General features: G+C 38.9%; 1 protein-coding gene across 8 annotated transcripts in view; it reads left to right on the top strand.

Annotated features, from left to right (window-relative positions):
- PLCB1 (phospholipase C beta 1) overlaps positions 1-21,856 on the top strand; it is a 683,394-nt gene that overhangs the window by 432,729 nt on the left and 228,809 nt on the right. For all 8 annotated transcript variants that reach the window (XM_064572834.1, XM_045885403.2, XM_064572835.1 and 5 more), the window contains one exon: positions 4,221-4,358. In XM_064572834.1, the coding sequence (XP_064428904.1) occupies positions 4,221-4,358 (138 nt within the window). The remainder of the gene's footprint in view (positions 1-4,220; positions 4,359-21,856) is intronic.

Raw genomic sequence — 21,856 nt, 5'->3', positions numbered from 1 at the left:
AACCATCCTGTTACCTCGGGATATTGAGTTCAAAATGAGGAAACTCAGAGTATAGGTAAAAAGAAAAGTAATTTCTTAAGGGAGAGAACGCTAACATAACCCAAGCTTGATGTTGATTAAAAAATAAAATATAAAGAAAAGATGTAGTTGTAAAAACAAACAAAATGATTAATGGTAAGAAAGACAGTAAAATATAGTTTAAAAATTGGTATGATCGGGGCGCCTGGGTGGCTCAGACGGTTGAGCTTCTGCCTTTGGCTCAGATCATGATCCTGGAGTCTTGGGATCGAGTCCCGCATCGGGCTCCCTGCCCAGCGGGAAGCCTGCTTCTCCCTCTCCCTCTGCCTGCCACTCCCCCTGCCTATGCTCTCTCTCTCTGTCAAATAAATCAAATCTTTAAAAAATAAATTGGTATGATCAATCACTAAAAAAGGACATTAGTAAGGAACTTGTTTATTATATACTTTAAGCAATTTCTCTATTTACTTCCAGAATTACATAATTTTAAAATATTGTGGTTACCATTGAAAGAATATTTCTCAAATCTTACTGTGCCTGCAGTTCATGCTCAATACTCTTTGTTATTATTTATTGTACCACCGTCTCAGATAAAGAGAGACTTATAGAATGGTTTCTCAGATACCTGCTACTCAGATTCAATCATCAGCACCCATCATTTTGCTAGTCTGCCTTATCCTCCCAATCTCAGACATTACCTCCAAATACTGCATTCCATACTTCTAATTACATAAAAATCTATTGTTTTTAAAATTATATATAAACAGCCATTAGTGGGAAAATTTTTACAGAGATGCCACAAAGAATTGATCATCTTATAAATTCCTGTTGACCATACCTAACAATATTGTCTTTTTCCAGAATTATTTTCTTTTTTTTAAATATTTATTTATTTATTTATTTGAGAGAGATGGAGAGAGAGAGCATGAGCAAGAGGCAGAGGGAGAATCAGACTCCCCGCTGAGCAGGGAGCCCAATGAGGGACTCGATCCCAGGACCCTGAGATCATGACCTGAGCCGAAGACAGACACTTAACCAACTGAGCCACCCAAGCACCCCCAGAATTATTTTCTATTCTGGCACCTTCTCTAAGTGCTGTCTACTTCCCTTGCATTCCTATAGCTTAAGGACAACTCATGTGAACCCCTTGACCCCCACACCTAGTCCATACAGTTCTGAGAGATGGTACTCTTTAATCAATCACTATATAATAAGTGCACAAAAGTGGTTTTTTAATTGTTATGTTGATCACCATACATTACATTATTAGTTTTTGATGTAGTGTTCCATGATTCATTGTTTGTGCATAACACCCAGTGCTCCATGCAGAACGTGCCCTCTTTAATACCCATCACCAGGCTAACCCATCCTCCCACTCCATCCCCTCTAGAACCCTCAGTTTGTTTTTCAGAGTCCATCGTCTCTCATGGTTCTCTCCCCCTCTGATTTCCCCCCCTTCATTCTTCCCCTCCTGCTATCTTTTTTTTTTTTTAAACATATATTGTATTATGTGTTTCAGAGGTACAGATCTGTGATTCAATAGTCTTGCACAATTCACAGTGCTCACCATAGCACATACCCTCCCCAGTGTCTATCACCCAGCCACCCCATCCCTCCCACCTCCCACCACTTCAGCAATGTCCACAATAGCCAAACTATGGAAAGAGCCAAGATGTCCATCAACAGATGAATGGATAAAGAAGATGTGGTGTATATATATATACAATGGAATATTATGCAGCCATCAAAAGGAATGAGATCTTGCCATTTGCACAAAAGTGGTTTTAAAAGACATGAGAATTAGTCAGTAAAGTAATACAGACTGAACAGAAAATGTTCTGGTTTTAGGGACTGTGAGCCAGGAACTTCAGATGAAGACCAAATACATATGAAAAAATATGTTTTGGTCATCTGAATGACCAAATTTATTTTTCTTATAAATTACAATATTGCAGATAGACTCTGTAATCATTGATTCAAAACTTGTGATTTATAAGTTTCAGATGGTTTCTGAGAATTACCTTTCTCTTCCAAGTATACAAAAAAAATATTAAAAGTATTGATCATTTTCTTTTCTAATCTTGCTTCAAACATGTTCAAAAACTGTGATGCAAACCAACAAAGAAAAAAAAAAGTGACAAAAAAACAGACTCTTAAATCCAGAGAACAAGCTGGTAGTAGCCAGCAGGGAGGTGGGTGGGGGGATGAGTGAAATAAGTTAAGGGGGTTAAGTACAATTATAGTGATGAGCACTAAGAAATGTACAGAATTGTTTCATCATTGTATTGTACACATGAAACTAACATAACACTATGTTAATTATACTTGAATTAAAAAATAAATAAAACTTTTTAAAAATCAGGATGCAATTAAACATATCACAGAACAGCTAGAATCATTCTTTATTAGCCTTCACAGAAAGTCCATTCTTCCTGAACCTTTTCTTTTAATCTTTCATTAACGCTAGAATGCTAAAAATTTCCCTTTTTTGTTATTGTTTATTTAATAAAATTTTTCCTCTATTCCTCTCCTTTTCTAGGCCATGCAAACTGATGTTCTTGTGATAACATTTGATCTTTCTAGGAGGCCTGATGTACTTGATAAGTTCCCAACTTGTTAGTGGAGTTCAAGTTTTAGTTATATTGGGCACATCTTTGAGATGGATTTTTCTCTCTTCATAACTTACCTGAAAATGTTCCTCTTAACACAGCCAAACAGGAGAAAGTTTTATTAACTAAGAATTAATGGCACTGAATAAAAGAATTTAGCTGGGAAGGTTTTGTTTATTTTCTTTCTTGTTTTTTTAAGTCCACTTTTTCTTTGTAAGGATGCTGTGAATAAAAGCCTCAGAAAGGAGATCAGAATAACCAAGCCCCATTGGCCCAGCATTTAGCTAAATAAATAAGAATACAAATTTATTCCTTGCTCAGAAGCTGCTGCAGATTAGATAAGTGATTGATTTGATGTTAATTTTCTGCATGGACCTCTTATTTCCTATGAGAGGAAAATGAATTCAGCCAAGGAGAATGAGTCCTAGTTTAAGTCTTACTTTCAATTTGGGAGGTTCAGAAACCTCCCAAATCTAGCAGGACTAGATCTCCAAGGGATCTTCACTTACGGTATCCCAAAGAATGGAACTTACTCTGAAGACTGCAGAAGTTCTCTCTGTCCAAATCCCAGTATGTTCTGAGGATGGAATTGAAATGAACATATTCATGACAGGTGCTGCCATTTTGCCCAGTCTAACAGCCTATTTCTTTACAACGTAACTCCGTGTTGGAGAAGGTCCAAACTGTGACTCTCAGCCATGTTTCTGCCTCAGCCCTAGATATCATTATCATGTTTTGATTCTACAAGAATCACCTTCTTCATCTTAATGTGTCATGAATTGAGGAGAGAGATGAGATTTTGTATTTCACTATGTGATTCATGGGATGATTGGAGGAAAAAGAGGGAGAATTATGGCACATAAAAATATGCTACTAAAGGACGTATGACAGAAAGAGCTATTGACTGAGGACCATAATTCTTATTTTTTTCTAGGTTTATTGAGGTATAATTACCATATGATATTGTGTAAGTTTAAGATGTACAACGTGATGATTTGATGCATGCATATATTGCAAGATGATTACCACCACAGCATTAGCCAACACCTCCATCACATCACATAATAACCATTTCTTTCTTGTAGTGAGAACATTTAAGATCTACACTATTAGCATCTTTCCAGTATATAATACAATATTATTAACTTTAATCCTCATGCAGTATATTAAGTCCTTAGAACTTATTCATCTTGTATCTGGAAGTTTGTACTCTTTGGACAAAATCTCCTCATTTTCCCCACACCCCCTGCCCCTGGTATCCATCTCTCCACTCTCTTGTTTCTCTGAGTTCACCTTTTTTAAAAAAAATTCTACATGCAGCATTTGTATTTCTCTGTTTCACTCATTTCACTTCATGTAATTCCATAAGGACCATAAGACTTGAGTAAGAAATTCTCTCTCCATAACCTTTCAGCAAGTTACTTTACCTCTCTGGGCCATGATGGAGTTTGGAACTTCAATCATACTGTTTTTTTAGTAAGAATAAAAGGCAATTTTGTTCTGAAGGCTTTCTAGGTCTAATGCTTTTAAAACTATGCTACCATGTTGGAATTTCTAGGTATAGACTAACTTTTTTCAATGTTTATTATCCAGGACCCCAAGTTACGTGAACTTTTGGATGTGGGGAACATCGGGCGCCTGGAGCATCGCATGATAACAGTGGTATATGGGCCTGACTTGGTTAACATCTCCCATTTGAATCTTGTGGCTTTCCAAGAAGAAGTGGCCAAGGTACAGTGGATAGAAACTTCTGACGTTTGTCACCTCACTCTGAATCCTTATGACGTTGTACTGATGCCTGCAAAAGATTGAGTTTTTGTCATATTTAACATGTGTTGAAATTACATCTGAAAATAATTCAGCTGCCAAGTAGAAGTGTAATTCAAACGCTTCCATATAATGGCATCTACTAAGAATTATGAAGATTTTTCATTAGGAATAAGGCATTTGATGTAATTTCTTTGCAGAAGAAAATATAAGTGAAACCATGTTTTATTTCACTTCAACACCTTGTCCTCACACATTTTTTTTTAGCCTCATCCCAAACCACTTCTGACCCCATCTCCTTTCCAATCCTCTCCTTGAGAGCAGATATCCTTAACACCTTTTAACTTCTTTTACCCTGTGTAGCCCCTAGCCCACCAGCATGCACATGGTAGCTGCTCAATGAATATGAGCAGAAATAAAACAATTTTAAAACAAAAATTTCAAATAATGACAATAAATAACATTTATTCAGTTATGGATTAGAATAGTAAATTAGACAGGTCCTCTCCATTAAGGACTTGCTAATTTACTATCATAGCAGGCCTTTCAGATACATACAGAAATAACTAGAATACAGGCAAGATTTATCAAACAAGAAGCCATTAATTTCTGGGAACCCTGGACTCCACTTTGATGTTTTCTCTGGGATAGTCCAATTGCCATGAAAGTCAGAGCACTGAAATGAACATATCAAAAGAAGGGCTTTCTTTTTTTCATGTTTACAGTTCACAGGATACTAATGATGATCCTTACCCTTCATACCTTCCCTCCAAGAATTAAGAATATGAATCAAAGAATACTTTTAAGTCTGTATGTCGTATCTGTGCCGTTATAGAACTTCTCGTGTCAAGGATCACAACTATGGGGTCATGTCAAGCCAGTCATCATTATGATTTATACATTTTTAACCCTTAGTGTCTGACATTTCTTTGAGCTACACCAGAAGTAATGACCTGACCTCTAATTCTTTAGTGATTATGGTAGAGGCTTATTTCCAACATTTACATGGCATCAACTTTACTTCTTCCAAAGGAATGAAATGAAATGCCAACCAGTTTTAACAGCATGAGGTCTTTAGAAACTATTCTCCAAGACTGTGTTACAGACCTAGTCTATTTTCCCTCTTTAAGAACCAAGTCATTCATTTGCTTCTGTAGTATAACTTACTTTGACCTTTGGATAGACTTCAGTTTTGTGAAACATTCAGTGTGACAGCATAATACTTGCCTAGCAAGAGTTCTTATTCTGGTGTACTGTTAGTAATCTGTGAGTTGTATATACTTCATTTCTCAGTATATGGATGGATGGTTGGATGGATGGATGAATGAACATGGATAAATAAATAGTAATGATTTGCAAAAATATTTTTAAAATATCTTTCCCCAAATACAACCATATTCAGTTTAAAAAATAACCAATTCAGGAGATTCATTAACTCTCAGAAACATTCAGTAAATGACAGTGACTTTCAGGGAGGCTTTTACTAAGAGTGAATATAGATTTTATATTAGAAGCCAATCTACATATCTTATACTGCATTAAACCTTTGTGCAGTTATGTTTAAAACATATTCAATTTCCTCCTCTCTGTGCACTCCTACCCACTAATTTTCTTTGGGGATTTTGATTTCTGAGCCCTGTAATATTCCCCATCAGGACTGCATCTGTAGACATTTTTTCAGCAGCAACTTGATGTTCCTGGTATAATTAATGAAGCTACAGAATATGTTTTGCGTTTCCTGCCTTCCCAGTAGGGTATTTTTTTTCCCCACTGAAATTGCTCAGCCAGAAGGTTAAGATTTGCAAACACCACTTTACTCTGAAAACTTACTTTCCCTCCTTCTAATTGTCAGTATTGTCTCATAACATCACACCTTTTATTTAATCTCTGGGGCCCATTATGTACATCATGCTTTGTGTAGTGGCAACACCAAAGGAGACAACCTCTCTCATTATGTAGAATGCCTGACGGAAACCTGAGCTGCTTTGAAACTCGAATGTCTCCAGAAGAAATTATTTACGAAGGGATTCTGGCTCATTCATTCGTTCAACACATATTTGTCAGTTGCCTTCTCTATGCCAACCACAATTCCAATGTTAGGGATACGACATTCTAGAGTGCTGAGAGCCAGCATTCTGGGAGAAATAAACAGATAAATCACAATTATGAAGGAAATATATTGGAGGTTAGATGGAGATCTGTGTGGAAGAATAAAGCAGGAGGAGAGGGCATGAGTGGGGGAGATGGGGGTGTACAGAGAAGGGAAAAAATCTGAAGGAATTTGCTCAATTACAGCAATATCATAGATTTCTGAGAAATCCCTTGGATCAATTTTAAAAATTAATCAGAACTAGAACTTTCCTAAATATATTATTCCAGATTTGCATGCTTTCTTTCTTACATAAATCACTTGAATTTGAACTTTTTATTTATTCTTTAGGACAAGTGACTCTTAAAAGATTGATAAGGGAGAACACTGTCTTTCAATTTTTCTCTCTGTAGTTGAACTAAAAATATGGTATCTCTTGCAATTATACAACAGTCATAATTTTTGTTATGGAGCTTGACTTTCCAACCACTCTATACCCTAAGTATTAGCTTTCCCTGCTCCCTGGAGGGGCACTCCTTTTAATGTGTCAGGGAAATAGATGATTTCACCTTTGCCCTCTGAATCGCATACTTCTTCCTGCATCCTCTGCTCCCCTAGGGACCAATGGACACATACACGTTTATTACCCCCTGGAACTCCTGGACTTCTGTTCCCCTCCATGGGATGCCTGACCTCTCTTGGGGGCCATGGGGAGGAGGTGAATATCACCACCCTTCCTTTTACTCTTCTACCATTAACTTCCAATAGTTCTCCACTCCCAGCTACATGACTTGTGCGAAGGTATCAGCAAAGGAAACTAGCCAAGGCAGCAGAAGTTGATTCCTTGTGTTGTGATATGGGCTTCTTAAGGACTTTGACTTTTATTGTGAGGAAGATGGAAGCCATTGAGGGTTTTGAGCAGAGGATGGACGCAACCTGACTTAACCGTTTAGTCAATAATAGACCGCCTGGGGAGAGGCAATAATGGAAGCAGGGAGACCAGTGAAACTACTAAAATATTTGAAGTGAGTTGTTAGTGACTTGGACCAACATTGGGCTGCAGAGGAAATGAAAAGGAGTCTATATATATACATATTTGAAAGAAGAATTGAGAGCAGAGGCCTATGAATTGTATGGTGCATGCCAGAAAAAGAGAAGAATCAAGGATGATATTAGAGTTTTGGCCCAAGAGAAATACCACTTACATCTTAGGGAAAATCTAAAGTGTAACACATTTGGGGGTATATAGTAAGGGTTCAGTTTTTTATGTTCAGATTGAAATCATTATTAGACACTCAAGTGGATATGTTGAGTTGGATATACGAGCCTGGAGTTGAGTGCCAAATATAATACATTAATTTGGAAGTCATCAGGTTATACATAATATTTAATGAGATTGGATGAGATCAGCCAGGAAATAACTATAGATAGAGAAGATGTCCAAGACCTGAGTCATCACTACTCCAACATGAAGAGATTGAGATAAGAAAGAATCAGAAAAGGAGGCCAGTGAGGAGGCAGTGAGGTAGTATGTGTCATTGGAAGCCAGGTGAAGAAAATATTTCAGGGAGAATAAAGTGATCAACAATAGGGTCAAATGCTGCCCAAGATGAAGACCAAGAGCGGACCACTGCATTTAATGACATAGAGGTCATTAGTGACTTTGATTAGAGTAACTTCAGTGGAGTGGTGAAGTCAAAGCCTATTGGAATGGGCTCTGGGGAATATTGACAAGGGAGAAAAAAGGAAGCCGAAAAGTTTGCTCTTTTGGGGGCGCCTGAGTGGCTCAGTCATTATGTGTCTGCCTTCAGCCCAGGTCATGATCCCAGGGTCCTGGGATTGAGCCCTGCATCAGGCTCCCTGCTCAGTGGGAAGCCTGCTTCTCCCTCTCCCGCTCCCCCTGCTTGTGCTCCCTCTCTTGCTGTCTCTCTCTGTCAGATAAATAAATAAAATCTTTAAAAAAAAAAAAAAGATTGCTCTTTTTTAGAAGTTTTGATGTGAAAGACAGCAGACAAATAGGAAGCAAGGTCCAGAAATGGTTTTTAAGATGTGAGAAGCAACAATATACATGTATGCTAATAGGAATGGTCCCATAGAGGGAAAACAATGTGCTGATGTAGGAAAGAAGAATTGTTAGAGCAAGTCCTTGAGTAGGAGATGCAGTAGGATCTCATGCAGAGCTCAGTAACCAAAGCCTAGGGGCTACATCTGGTCCACCACTGTTTTTATACTTTTATTGGAATACAGCAATGTCCATTTTCACATAGTGTCTATGGCTACCTTCTCTAGACAGAGATGAGTAGTTATGGCATAGACCATATGGACCACAAAGCCTAAAATATTCACTATCCGGTCCTTTATTTAAAAAGTGTGTTGACCCTACCCTAGTTCAGAGAAAGAGTAGCTAAGCTCAGACAGGAGCAAGAGCATCTCATCAAGAAGAGAAGGAAGAGTGGAGCATATTTGGTAGAGATGCCAGTAAGGGATACACGTGATGGAGAAAGTTGAAGACATTTTCTGATTGCCTTTACTTTCTCCGTGACAAAGGACACAGAAGTCAGCAGCTGAAAGTAAAGATGATCTGAACCCTCAAGTCTTTCTCAGCACCAGTTGGTGCATTTCTTTGAAGGTGACCAGGGACTGCGAAAGACAGATCATTCACATCAGCCCCCCAAATAGTGTTGTTTTGAGCATATTAACCAATTTATCAGATCAATACAGATTCTTCCGTTGGTCAAGGAGCTTGAAGAAAAAAAACAATTGTCTTCTACCTGCTCAATTCCAGGCTCTCTTTTGAATATTCTGTTTTTCTTTGAGGTGAGGGGCTACTCAGAAAGAGACTTCTAGTTGTGAATACTACCCCGTGTAGTCATGCAGCTAAACAGCATTGCAGTCATGTCATAAAGAAGATTGCTCTGAGCCAGGGGCTGGGGTTTACAGGATTGCCTGGTGGTGTTTACCTTCAGGTTGCAGGTATTCAGTGTGTAACTGTTGGGAGATCACTCTTCACTGAGAGAACCTCAGCAAGGAAGGAAATCTGTCTCATAGTTAACGAAGAGGATTCCCAGGGTGCAAAGACAGCATGTCTTCCCCCTGGGTTCTGGTCCCTTTCCATGGCTGATCCCTAGAAGCTCACGCCCTCCCTCAACCTCCCCAACTCCTATCTCCAGTCTTTGTTCAATGCAATATATTAGCAGCATACCCTACCACCCTAAGAAAGAGGATTGGAGATTCAGGCTCTGATATTCAGTCCTAAGTAGTCTGACACTCTGATAGTCCCTCTGGGTGGACATATTGTTGAACCACTGCCTAGTTTGGCAAATTTCCATCCAGGTGTTGCTCCAGTGTACTAAGATGCAGTGGACTGAAACAACAAGGATCCAGTGGGTTAAGAATGAGATGCCTGATGACAGAATTTTGCAGGGGAGATTTTGTGTTCATTTCTCTGCACAAGGTTTGGCAGATGCCATTGCTTTCCATCCTTAATTCGTTACACACTAAATTCTCTGAAACATGTATAAATAGGAAAAACATGCAATTTAGCAGGAACTTAGCCAGATTGTTTTTTTAATTTTTCACTGAAAAGCACTGATTATGACTATTTTGAAGATTTTTTTTAAAGATTTTATTTATTTATTTGACAGAGAGAGACAAAGCGAGAGAAGGAACACAAGCAGGGGGAGTGGGAGAGGGAGAAGCAGGCTTCCCGCAGAGCAGGGACCCCAATGCGGGGCTCGATCCCAGGACCTTGGGATCATGACCTGAGCTGAAGGCAGACACTTAAAGACTGAGCCACACAGGTGCCCCAATATAACTTGATAAATTTTTGAAAAGACAACACACCCATGTAAATAGCACCCAGATCAAGAAATGGGGCATCACCAGCACTCCAGTGTCTACCCTACTAACATAACCATAATTTTTTTATTAGAGAGAGAGAGCATGAGCAGGGAGAGGAAGAAGCAGATGCCCTGCTGAGCAGGGAGCCCCATGGGGGATCTGAGCCAAAGGCAGACACTTAGTGGACTGAGCCACCCAAGGGCCCCTAACACACCCCTATTTTGACCTCCAACTTTATAGATTCGTTTTACCTGTTTTTATAATCTCTGTAAATGGAATCAGGAAACATGTTTTGTTTCTGGTCTGACAACATTATTATTATTATTCAACATTATATTTATGAAATCCTTCTGTATTTTTTACATGTGGTTATAATTTAGTTCATTCTCTTAATATTATACCATAATTTATTTATCTATTCTACAGTTGATGAACATTCACGCAATTTCCAGTTTAGGACTATTATAAGTAGTGTTGCTATAAACATATGCCTTTCTGTGAGATATGTGTTGCTGATCATAGATCTGCATATGTTCAGTTTTCAGAGATAATGGCACTTTACCAAACTGTTTGAGCCAATTGGTATTTTAAACAGTAATTCACATATGCAAAAATGTTTAATAATGGATGTCTCTATGTTAATTTATTACATTTTGATGTCATAGAATAATGAACTTTCCAAAGATATGCTCTAGAAAGTGAACATCAGCCTTGAATGGCTGTTATTTTATTTTATTTTATTTTATTTTTTTAAAGATTTTATTTATTTATTCATGAGAGACAGAGAGAGAGGCAGAGGGAGAAGCAGGCTCCCAAGGAGCAGAGAGCCCGATGCGGAACTCGATCCCAGGACCCCGGGATCATGACCCGAGCCGAAGGCAGACGCTCAACCATCTGAGCCACCCAGGCGCCCGAATGGCTGTTATTTTAGACTTTTCAGGGAACCTCGGCCATGTCTGCAGCTATGAATGTCATAGAAAATATAGTTCACTCATTTTGAGAGTATGACCTGGGATTCCCTGGGAATTTTCCTTTCTTGCTTACCCACCATCCAAATAACGTGCAAGGTCTCTGAATTTCCTAACTAGCTCTCACATTTCTTTCCTTATCCCTCTTCCCCCTGCTATGTTATTCAAATTCTTGACAGGTGTCACCTATAGGCACCTTCTACCTACTTTCTTAGAACCCTCTCTTTGCTCTCCAACTATATGTGCCCATCTGCATAAGAATGATCTTAAAAAAAAAAAAAACTCAAACCTGATCATGCTTGAAATCTTTTTCATTGCTTACTACCTACAAAATGAAGTTTTCTGTCTATTTCATTCATTCATTTAGTGACCAAATATTTATTGAAGGCCTAGTATGTAGCAAGCATCTCGGTGGACACTGGGGATTGATTAGTGACCAAAACAAACAGCCCATGCAGTTGCTGATAACTCACCACTTGGACCCTTGTACCATTCTGCTCCAGTAGCTCCTAACTACTTGTGATTCTTTCTGCCTTTATAATTTTAATTTTGGTGCCTTCAGAATTGTGTGCCTTGCTAGACTTCCCTTCTCCATTTCGTCCACCAGGAGAACTTCCAAGCCTCCTTAGGGACTCAACTTAAATACAACTCATCCATCTCCCCCTCCATCCCATGATCTCCATGAATAATGGAGTTTCCTTCTATGCTCTTTGGTGAACACCATGGATATTTTCTGTGTCATTTATCACACTGTAATTATCTGTCAGTGTATCTGAACCCTACCTGGGATTTATGGGCTACTTAAAGTCAGAAACAATAGCTTACTCATTTCTATGTTCCCAGGATCTAGCTTAGTGTAGAGTAAGCACTCAGTACATGTGTGTTTGAGGAAACAAAAAAGGAAAGAGGGGGAGAGAAAGGGGAGAAGGGGATTTTGAGCCCTTGAAAACAATTGACAGATCATGAAAAATTTTAAGCCATGGGGACTTGGAACACATGTACTCTGATCTTCTCATTTTTTAGAGTTGAAGAAATTGAGGCCCCTTAGCTGGTTGCTCCAGGCCCTTTCTTCCCAGCACGGATCTCTCTCCACGGTTTGCCAAGGTTTTCAGTAGGAGTAAGGGTTGGCACTAAACACAGTGGCTTCCATTCTGTTCATCTTTCCCAAACTCATCCTTGTTCCTGCTCATGGAGTCATGGTCCCTATCACCCTCCCACACCCACCAGTTACAATGGCTTTGAAGAGCCAAATAATTGAGGCCTTTTAGGTGAAGGATATGAGAGAAGGTGTAATGGGGGGGGGGGTGCTTTTTTTTTTTTTAAGAAAAAAGAAATCATTGTCTACAAAATGAAATTGGAAAAGAGAAGAGAAAGAGGAACCAGTGAAAGGATCTGCCACAGCCACCACTAGTTGTTCCTGATCTAGAACTTGATGAACTTGATTCATCAAAAACTGGGAATTCTCTTAGACATTCCTCCAAATTAACAGTGTATTTAAAACTGACCTTAAGAGACATGAGGTTCATATATATATATATAATTATATATATATATAATTCTGAGACATATACATTGAGATAAGAATTTTCAGACACTAATATATTCTGTACAAAATATGTAATTTATCCCTTTAACTAGGACCAGTTTATGGTGAGTGAGCAGTGGGTGTAGGTCTGATTTTCTTTAAACAAAAATGATTAAGAAGAATAGAATGAGGTATCGTACATTGTTTTCAGGAGTGTATTTTGGAACATAGTGGAAAATTGTGCAAGACCTCCTTGAGGGTAGAATATATATGCCAAAAGGATTGCCATTTACAAATGGATTATTGTGTTTTATGAGATCTTCATTCACTGCTACTCCTGACCTCCTCATACCCGCAAAACAAGCCTATGTCATCTTAGGATATTCCCCCACCCAACTGTAAATAAGGGCCAAGTTCTCACCAAGTCAATACACTGTACTATTGGTTTTGGAATTTTGTAGTCGTGGATGTCCTTTGTTGGCAAATGAGAATCATTCCACGTTCTGCATTTGTATTTTGGATGAGCATGGAGCAGATGAAGGAGGCACATCTTAAACTTTTAAATTGTGAAAATGTCACCCATATGGAATGTCCGTACAAAGTTTAAAAGTTCAAAAGTCAAAAGAGAGGCATTCATAATAAAAAGAGGAGGGAAAAGGCAACTTGGACATTAATCTCTTCCTTCCTTCATCTCTTCCTACGAAGGAACAGTTGCTCTTCTGGCGACTGTGGTGCGAAGCGCCCCGCCCTCCACCTTCTGGATGTCTTTTCTGCATTCCTTAAGCAAGGGCTTCTTTTGAATCAGGCTGTGTTCAAGGGATCCACGCAGAGGAGTGAATGCCAAACTGCAGGGAAAATATATACTCTAGGGCACAGAAATGCTTGTGCTTTCAGAGTATGGGCTGCTGTGAGGGCAAACCCACTTGTCCCCAGAAAGGAAAGTCAGAAAACTACTTAAGCAGCAGTATCTCCCCTTTCTTTCCAAACACTCCAGAACACAGAAATGACCCGCTGCCCCCTTGTTCCTATGCCTCCCTGCGGCTCGCAGCTGAGTAAGCCCCAGTTGTCTGTCTGTGTGGATTGCCTTGAAGCAGGCACACAGATTAAAACAAACAAACAGGGATTTTTGCTGGGTGGCTCAGTCAGTTAAGTCTGCCTTCAGCTCAGGTCATGATCCCAGGGTCCTGGGATCCAGTCCCACATTGGAGCTCCCTGCTCAGCGGGGAGCCTGCTTCCCCCACCCGCCATCTGTCCTCCCACTGTTTGTGCATGTGCATGTGTACTCTCTCTCTCTGACAAATAAATAAAAAAAAATTAAAACAAACAAAAACCATAATATTTTTGGAAGGAAGAAGAGCTCTAAAAACATTTGGCTTCCTTGTTTAATTACTGGGGGAATATATCTGGCATCCTCTGAGAGTGGCAGGTTGATCTGTGTCATCTACTGCCTTAATATCAGTTGTCATTTTTAGGTTCTGAATGCAGCAAATGGTCCCAATGAACAAGCTGTCCCTGAGAATTAAAAAAAAGAAAAATTAAATACTTTGTCAATAATTTTCCTAATGGCTATATAATGATAGTCATTCATTCATTCATTCAACTAATACTCAATGGCTTGCTGTGTACCGGGCATGATTTTGAGTGCCAGGGATAAGCTAAATAGACAAAAATGATTGTCTTCATGAAGCCTACATAATGGTGGGGGTGGGTTGACAATAAACACAATAAATAAGGCAATAAGGCAGTGCTGGGTGCTGGAGAGAAATAAAGTAGGAAATGGGAATAGACAGAGCTAGAAGAGGGGGCATATTTCAATTTTAAATAAATTGGCCAGATAAGGTTACACTGAGGTTATAACTTTTCAAGAAAACCTTGAAGATGATGGAGTGGGTCAAGTGGTTCTCATGGAGGAGAGCAGACCCTAAGACAGGTGTGTACCCAGCATGGGTTGAGGAAAAGGAGAGCAGTGAGAGATGAGTCAGAGAGGTTGGGAGAGGGGTGACAGGTGACCCAGACAGTGGTGGATGGCCACTGTAAGAACTTGGCTTCATTTCCAGTGATACGAGTAACTTGCATCACTTTAAGCAAGGGATTAATTTGGTGTAATATATTTTAACAGGATTGACCTGGCTGCTCTGTTGAAAAGCCATAGTAGGGATGCGAACAGAAACAAAGGAGAGCAGAGCGCTTGGGGAGGAGGTAGTGAGAAATGGCTGGGTTCTGGATATACTTTGAGGGTAAAACCAAAAAAACCCACAGAACCATATTGATGGATTGGACACATGGCATGAGAGAAAGAGGGAGCTAAGGATGACGTCAGTTTTGCTGGTATTGCACTTATTGAGTTGGAGAGCCAATTAGAGAGGGAAAACCAGAAAATTGGTTTTGGACATAAGGTTTAAAATAGTATTAGTCTAAAGCAGCAGAATAAGCACAGGTGTGACATGCTATCTCTCTTGAGATACTATGAAAATGATGGTAAAGGAATATAAATACGCAGGGATGAAGAGAACGAGATAGGTCACTACGAGATGACATATTTCAATAAGTCTACAGAAGAAAATGAGGAGAATGCATGATGGAACAGAGTCTAGGTTCCATAGAGAACCGTAGCCACCAAGGTCACTGACCCACTCAGAATCAGTGGAGAGAGCCCCAGACTTGAGAACTACCAGCCCAGCAGAATAGGGAATAGGACTTGGGAATGGACAGAAGGGCGAGGAATTAAAGGAATACGGACAAAACTATCAGCCCCTCCACCTGGTCCTCTTGCTCTGCATCTAGAATAATTGATAGCCAATTACTTCCCAGACCAAAAAGGCAAGGGCTTGTGTGTGTGTGTGTGTGTGTGTGTGTGTGTGTGTGTGTGTAGGTAAACAAATTATTAGAAAAGAATCATGGTAGCCAACATTAGAGTCAAGCAGCCAGAGTAAAGCTCTTCTCATTCTAGAATTTATGGATACCACACCATAGTGGCTGGCACCCACATGCTTACCCAAAAAAGAGATCTACAAGCTGGTAATTCCCACTCACATACTCAGAGCTCCCAGTTGGCCCCTCTCTTGTCCCCAGTCTAAAATGTGAACTAGCAACAAAATGTCCACAGGCTATTGAGAAAGCCCACACTATTGACTGATGAAGGAGCTAAGATGGACAAAATAAGAAATGATGATAGAAGATACAGGGATAATTCAAGAAACAAATAAACAAAAAATTAAAACAGAAACTATCTTCAGAGAGAATTTTGAATATATCACATTCATAAGATAAGAACAAGATGCTCTGAAAAATAGGTAACAAAAATAAAGTGGCTTTTTTTGGAAATTAAAAATAAGATAATGGAACAAAAGCCAGATTCTGTCTACATAACTGTTGTAAGAAGAGATTGAAGGAAATCTCCCAGAATGGGGAACCAGGCAGAAAACAAAAAAGGAAAATTGAAAGACAAAAAGGTGACAATAAGAGAGAAAAGATAAGGGACGCCTGGCTGGCTCAGTAGGAGGAGCATGGGACTCTTGATATCCAGGTCGTGAGTTTGAGCTCTACGTTGGGTGTAGAGATTACTAAAAAAGAGAAAGAGAAAAGGTAAGAGATACAGGCACAATCAACCTAAAGAGTGCAGGAGAAAAGGAGAAAACAGAGGAGAGGAAAATATGAAAGACATAATACAAAAAAAAAAAAAAAAAAAAAAAAAAAAAAAAAATATATATATATATATATATATATATATATATATATAAAAGCTAAAGACAGGTACTGTCTTGAAGTTTAAATAGCACATAGGGGCGCCTGGGTGGCTCAGTCGGTTAAGCGTCTGCCTTCGGCTCAGGTCATGATCCCAGGGTCCTGGGATCGAGCCCCGCATCGGGCTCCCTGCTCAGTGGGAAGCCTGCTTCTCCCTCTCCCACTCCCCCTGCCTGTGTTCCCTCTCTCGCTGTGTCTCTCTCTGTCAAATAAATAAATAAAATCTTTAAAAAAAAAAAAAAAAGTTTAAATAGCACATAGAGGAATGAACTAGGTTCAGGCAATACAAGTAGGAAACTGGAAGATATTAGATGCATGTAAAAGGCTTAAATTTCTTCTCCCCAAAAGAAAAGATAAATGGAAAAGTATTATCCAAATATAAGCCATGCTAAAAGCATGCAGGATTTTCAACAACTGAAGGAACAGCCCAAAAAGGAAGTATGTTATCGTAGTATTGTTCCCTTTTTTTTTTAAGATTTTATATATTTATTTGTCAGAGAGAGAGGGAGAGAGACAGAGAGCAAGCACAAACAGGGGGAGCAGAAGACAAAGGAAGAAGCAGGCTCCCCGCGTAGCAAGGAGCCCGATGCAGGACTCGATCCCAGGACCCTGGGATCATGACCTGAACCAAAGGCAGCAGCCGCTTAACTGACTGAGCCACTCAGGTGTCCCATGGGAATGTTCCCTTTTGAAAGCCACGTGGTTCATGGTGTTGGAATTTTAACAAGTAGGACAATCAGAGTCTAATATATGAGCCTGCAGAAAATTATATTTGCATTTTTGTAATCATGTAAATTTTTATTTTATCGGTTTTGAACTTTTAGAATCAATTTATATGCACATAATTGAAGTCAATTATGGATCCTGAACAAGATAAAAACATTTCAACTTTGATCATTTTAAAAGTAAATTTAAACTAACAGGGCTTGGAGGTAAAAGGATTGGCAGGTAAATGTCCTCTCTCACAGAGAAGTCAAGTGATGCTGTCTTTAATTGGTGGATTAAGAAACGGCTTATTGAGATTGTCACGTGTCTGGAAAGAAAGACCAGTGGTGACAATTCTATCAGGAAGAAGGAGAAAGGGCAGAAGGGAGATAGGATAGGAGATCAGAGCTGGATATTGATAGTTAAATTCTAAAATTGGTCAATCAAGAGAAAGCAGTATAAATAGATTAATTAGAAATATGGAATTAACCCCCAGGAATTTAAGAATAGAAATGCTGAGAATAGCTGTCAAGAAACAGAACTAGGGTAAGAGTATCACAAGCAATCATTGCTTTTTCTTTATAGCCCCTCTGGACAATTTTTTTTTGAACATCTATATATGTGTTTCTTTGATAAATAATACATTTTTAGATTGCTACCATTTACTAAGCATGTGTTCTGACTGTTACCGATCTAAACATTTAATATGAACTATCTCCCTTAATTGTCATAACAGCCTGTGAAGTAAGTCCTATGATTTCCTCCTTTTTATAAGGCAAATGAATATTGTACAGGTTAAAAAACTTGCCCAAGACAGTTCTGTCAGGCAGGGGTTACATTTGACCCTGAGTAATAGAAAACCAAAGTAAACAGTAGCTTAGATAAATTAAGGAGTTTTTATTTGTTTGCATCTTGTTTGCTTTTTTTTTTTTTTTCTTTCCTCATGCAGCAGGAATCCTAAAGGTAGGTGTTTCTGGCATTGATTCAGTGACTCAAGGATATCAAGGCCTTGGTCTCAACCCTATAATTCCCATGGCCATTTCCTCATAGATCAAGAGGCTTCTGCAGTTCAAGCCATTGCATGTGTGGTCCCAATAGCAAAAAGAACAGAGCCTCTATATCAGAAACCACATTTTCCTCTCAGACTTCTGCTGACGTGTGGTTCCTCATGTGTCACATTGCCACCCTAGTTGCTGGAGATGTTGAAAAATGCATATTTTTCAATTATTATATATTGTTGGCCTGAATAATGTCAGGTTTCCGTGAGGAGAGAAGGGGAAAATGGATATTAGGTAGTACTGAGCAGTGGGTCCCACACTGAACAGTGGGTCCCACAGCTAGAGAGTAGCAGAGCGGGGTCTGAAATCCAGTAAGATTTATTTTTAAATAAACTAGCAAAAGCATCAATAATATGAGGGTCAGCAAGAATCATTACATAAACTAATGACAGAATTTTAATTTTGAATTAGAAGAGAAGCACAAGTTATATTCAAGATTTGCCCTTCCACAGGCAGTGAGAAAATGAGCAAAAGGGAAGCAATTGGAGCCAAAAACAAAGAGTAATTCTCCCAGTGGAGGAAGGGCTAACAGGGTAGAGTCCTTACTGAAGGCCAAATACCCCTGCATCTAAAGGGAAAGAATCCAGCTTGTAAAACAATTTAAAATAAAGATAGGGGATATAATTACAGTATTTAAAACAAATTGACTTCCAAATGAGAAAATTATATTTTAGCAGAATTCCATAGGTTAAGTTATAACTTAATGAGGAAGTACCTGTGTGTAGTTTACTAATCACATTTCAAGGAATGCAGTTTTAATTTTGTCAGATTTCATTTAATGGATAAGCAGCACCACTTTACTCCCAAGAAATTATGATTGCTCCTTTTATTCCACTTGATATACATCTTACCAAAGAAATTAGCTGGATTTTTTTTTCTTTAAAAATTTTTTTTCACTTGATCTGCTCAAACAGAATTACTTTTTAAACAATAAACAATGCTATCGATTATAATTACAGACCCTGCTTACATACACTCACTGTCTATAGTATGCAGCACTCCCCCGGATTCAAACCGAAGTACTCATTAGCATTGAAACTACGAGGCTTAGAAGACATAAGAGCGAGTGTTTTCATAAAAGTGACATGAGGCTTTTGGAAAGAACCATTTCAAGACTATGGTGGGTTGACATGAAAGCCATGAAAAGGAAGCTTTAGGGGTTTCATATGAGGGCACTCGATCAACATTTTCTCAGCTGTACAAATGAGCGATGACTCAGTCAACTAGCTGGAGGGGGAGGAGAGTGTCCCTCAGCTGAAGCTCAAAACACATCTGAGATTCACAATGGTAGAGCTGAAAACCTCTCATCTTGAGAACTTAACCAGAGCAAACATCCTCCTCTTTTCTTCCACGCTGTGCCACAGATGCTGTTCTTTTCAGAGGCTTTATTCTTTCCCCTTTGAAGAACTCTGTTAATATTCATTTTAACTTGATTTCACCACATTAATTTTTCCCATGGAGCAGGGCAAGGTCAAGAGGGGTTAGAAGAAGACTCAAGCTATACTACACCTGTTACCTCCCAAAATGTGGATCCTTGCACTTCCACGTCTTGCAAATTGCACTTTTAAGTATGTGAACTCTTCCTTAGGTCATCAGGGGACCATGTACTACAGCAATGCTTCACTTATCTGGAAAAAGATAATGGCACAACAGTCCTTCAGAAGATACCCCAAAGTATAAAGCAAAGCATAAAGCATGTCTATGAAGCCCACGTCGATGCCCTAAGCCCTAACTCTAAAACTTCTGTACTTTCCTAATTGGAGAGCCTCCTCAGCCCGATGTTGTACATGGTACTCTTGAGTTCTTACAACCTATTCCAGCATAGTTCCAATTGCAATAAGAAATGTGTAGAGTGATTATCTAAAACCCTGTAGCCGAGAATGGTGATTGAATACTTATAACAATGAGGAAGACATAAAAATTAATTTCAAAAGGCATTAATTGTAAGGCATGGATGTAACTCTCTTTTTGACACATTCATTCATTCATGAAGTCAACTCAAGTCAAAAGTGTGGATTTATTACCCATTTTACAAAAAGAATGGGATGCAGAACTATGAGGTCCCACACAAGGTATGAACACTCACATCCTTTTTTTCCACCTGCTCTTTTACAAGGTACTCCTGTGAATGGATATATGTAGTGTTTTTATTCTCTTCTGTCCTTTTACTCATTGCTTCTCCCTCAGTTCCAATGATTTGGTCTCCTGGATACTGCTAGGTTCTTACTTGACTAGACTGTTCTAGAAGTAGACCAATCAGAGACCTTTGCCAGGATTTTTCATACTGGAAGTAAGGTCATCAGACTATCTCTGGTGGTGGGAGGGGCCGTGTGTAACAACTTTTGTGCAGTTGGTGGCCATGGGAACGAAGCTGATCAGTAGAAAAAAGAATGCCACCAGGTAGGAGAGAGCAATGGAAAAGCAGTAAAGACAATCCCCTTGGCACATTTAGGCCCCAGTTTCCTGATGTCTTGTATTATACCTTTTTTTTACTCCTGCAGTTTGCTCAATTTTTCCTTCAATTACAGGAAATCTCCAGTGTCCCTGAGAAATTCTCCTATTTTCCAGGCTAGTTTGAGTTGTGCTTTTGTCAATTGTAACTTAAAGGCATTTGAATCACATAGTCTTTTGGAAATAATTATGCACCTTTCCTTGATATTACATCATTTGAGTAATATAATTTTCTAGTGTCCCGGTAGTGATAATACCGGGTCCTAATACGCTTTCTGGTTTTTGTTTTGTTTTGGTAACTATATTTTATGTGACAACCATTTCTCTCTGAGTATGAGGTGAACATTTTGACTATAAAATATAAGACCTTCACTTCCAGCCAAAGCAGACACTGTACCAGAAATTTTACCGAAATTCTAAATGCTCTATGTAGTATCATAAATGCAGTGACTTCTCCGACAGTCCTTTCTGCTTTTAATGAAAGTCTTTATAACTCATAGACCATCTTTCACCATGAAAAGACTCTTTACTGTACCATTAAGACAAATGCTCAGTGAGATTAATTCTGATGCATGCCAGTAGGTGAGAGAAATGTGCTCAGCCAGGCAATGCAACTCTGAATGAGAAGCACAATGTTCCTTCTTACTCAAATCCCAAACCATTACCCGCTTATGGGCCTAGGTGATGGGAATGACACTGTTATCACTGATGGCAGTAGGGGTGTGCCAAAAAATGAAAAATAAATAGACAGCTATTTAAAGTTGTTCGGACCTTCATATGTCCTGCAAATATTAACGTGTCTTGTATAAATTATTATTTATTCCAGAAACCTTTTGAAAATTAATATAATAGATTGAGAAATTGAAACTTCCAAATCAGGCACTCTGGAAACACTTGCTTTGAGATTATTATCAATTGTCGCTCCTTTACTTTATTAAGGTAGCATGGACTCATAATTTCTATGTATATTCAGTATTCCTTTTAGAATATTTTTCTTTCCCCAAGAACTCACTGCATGAGGACATGTTTTAGGGGACAGAGGCCACATTCTGCCTTTTCTCTGCGACTCCAGGTGCTTGGTC

The sequence above is a fragment of the Mirounga angustirostris genome, unplaced genomic scaffold (assembly GCF_029215605.1).
Source record: "Mirounga angustirostris isolate CCGP_5_RB_7025 unplaced genomic scaffold, mMirAng1.0.hap1 SCAF_10, whole genome shotgun sequence".
Taxonomy (NCBI): Eukaryota; Metazoa; Chordata; class Mammalia; order Carnivora; family Phocidae; genus Mirounga; species Mirounga angustirostris.
Note: the sequence above shows the minus strand (reverse complement) of the source record. Positions and strands in the feature narration are given on the sequence as shown.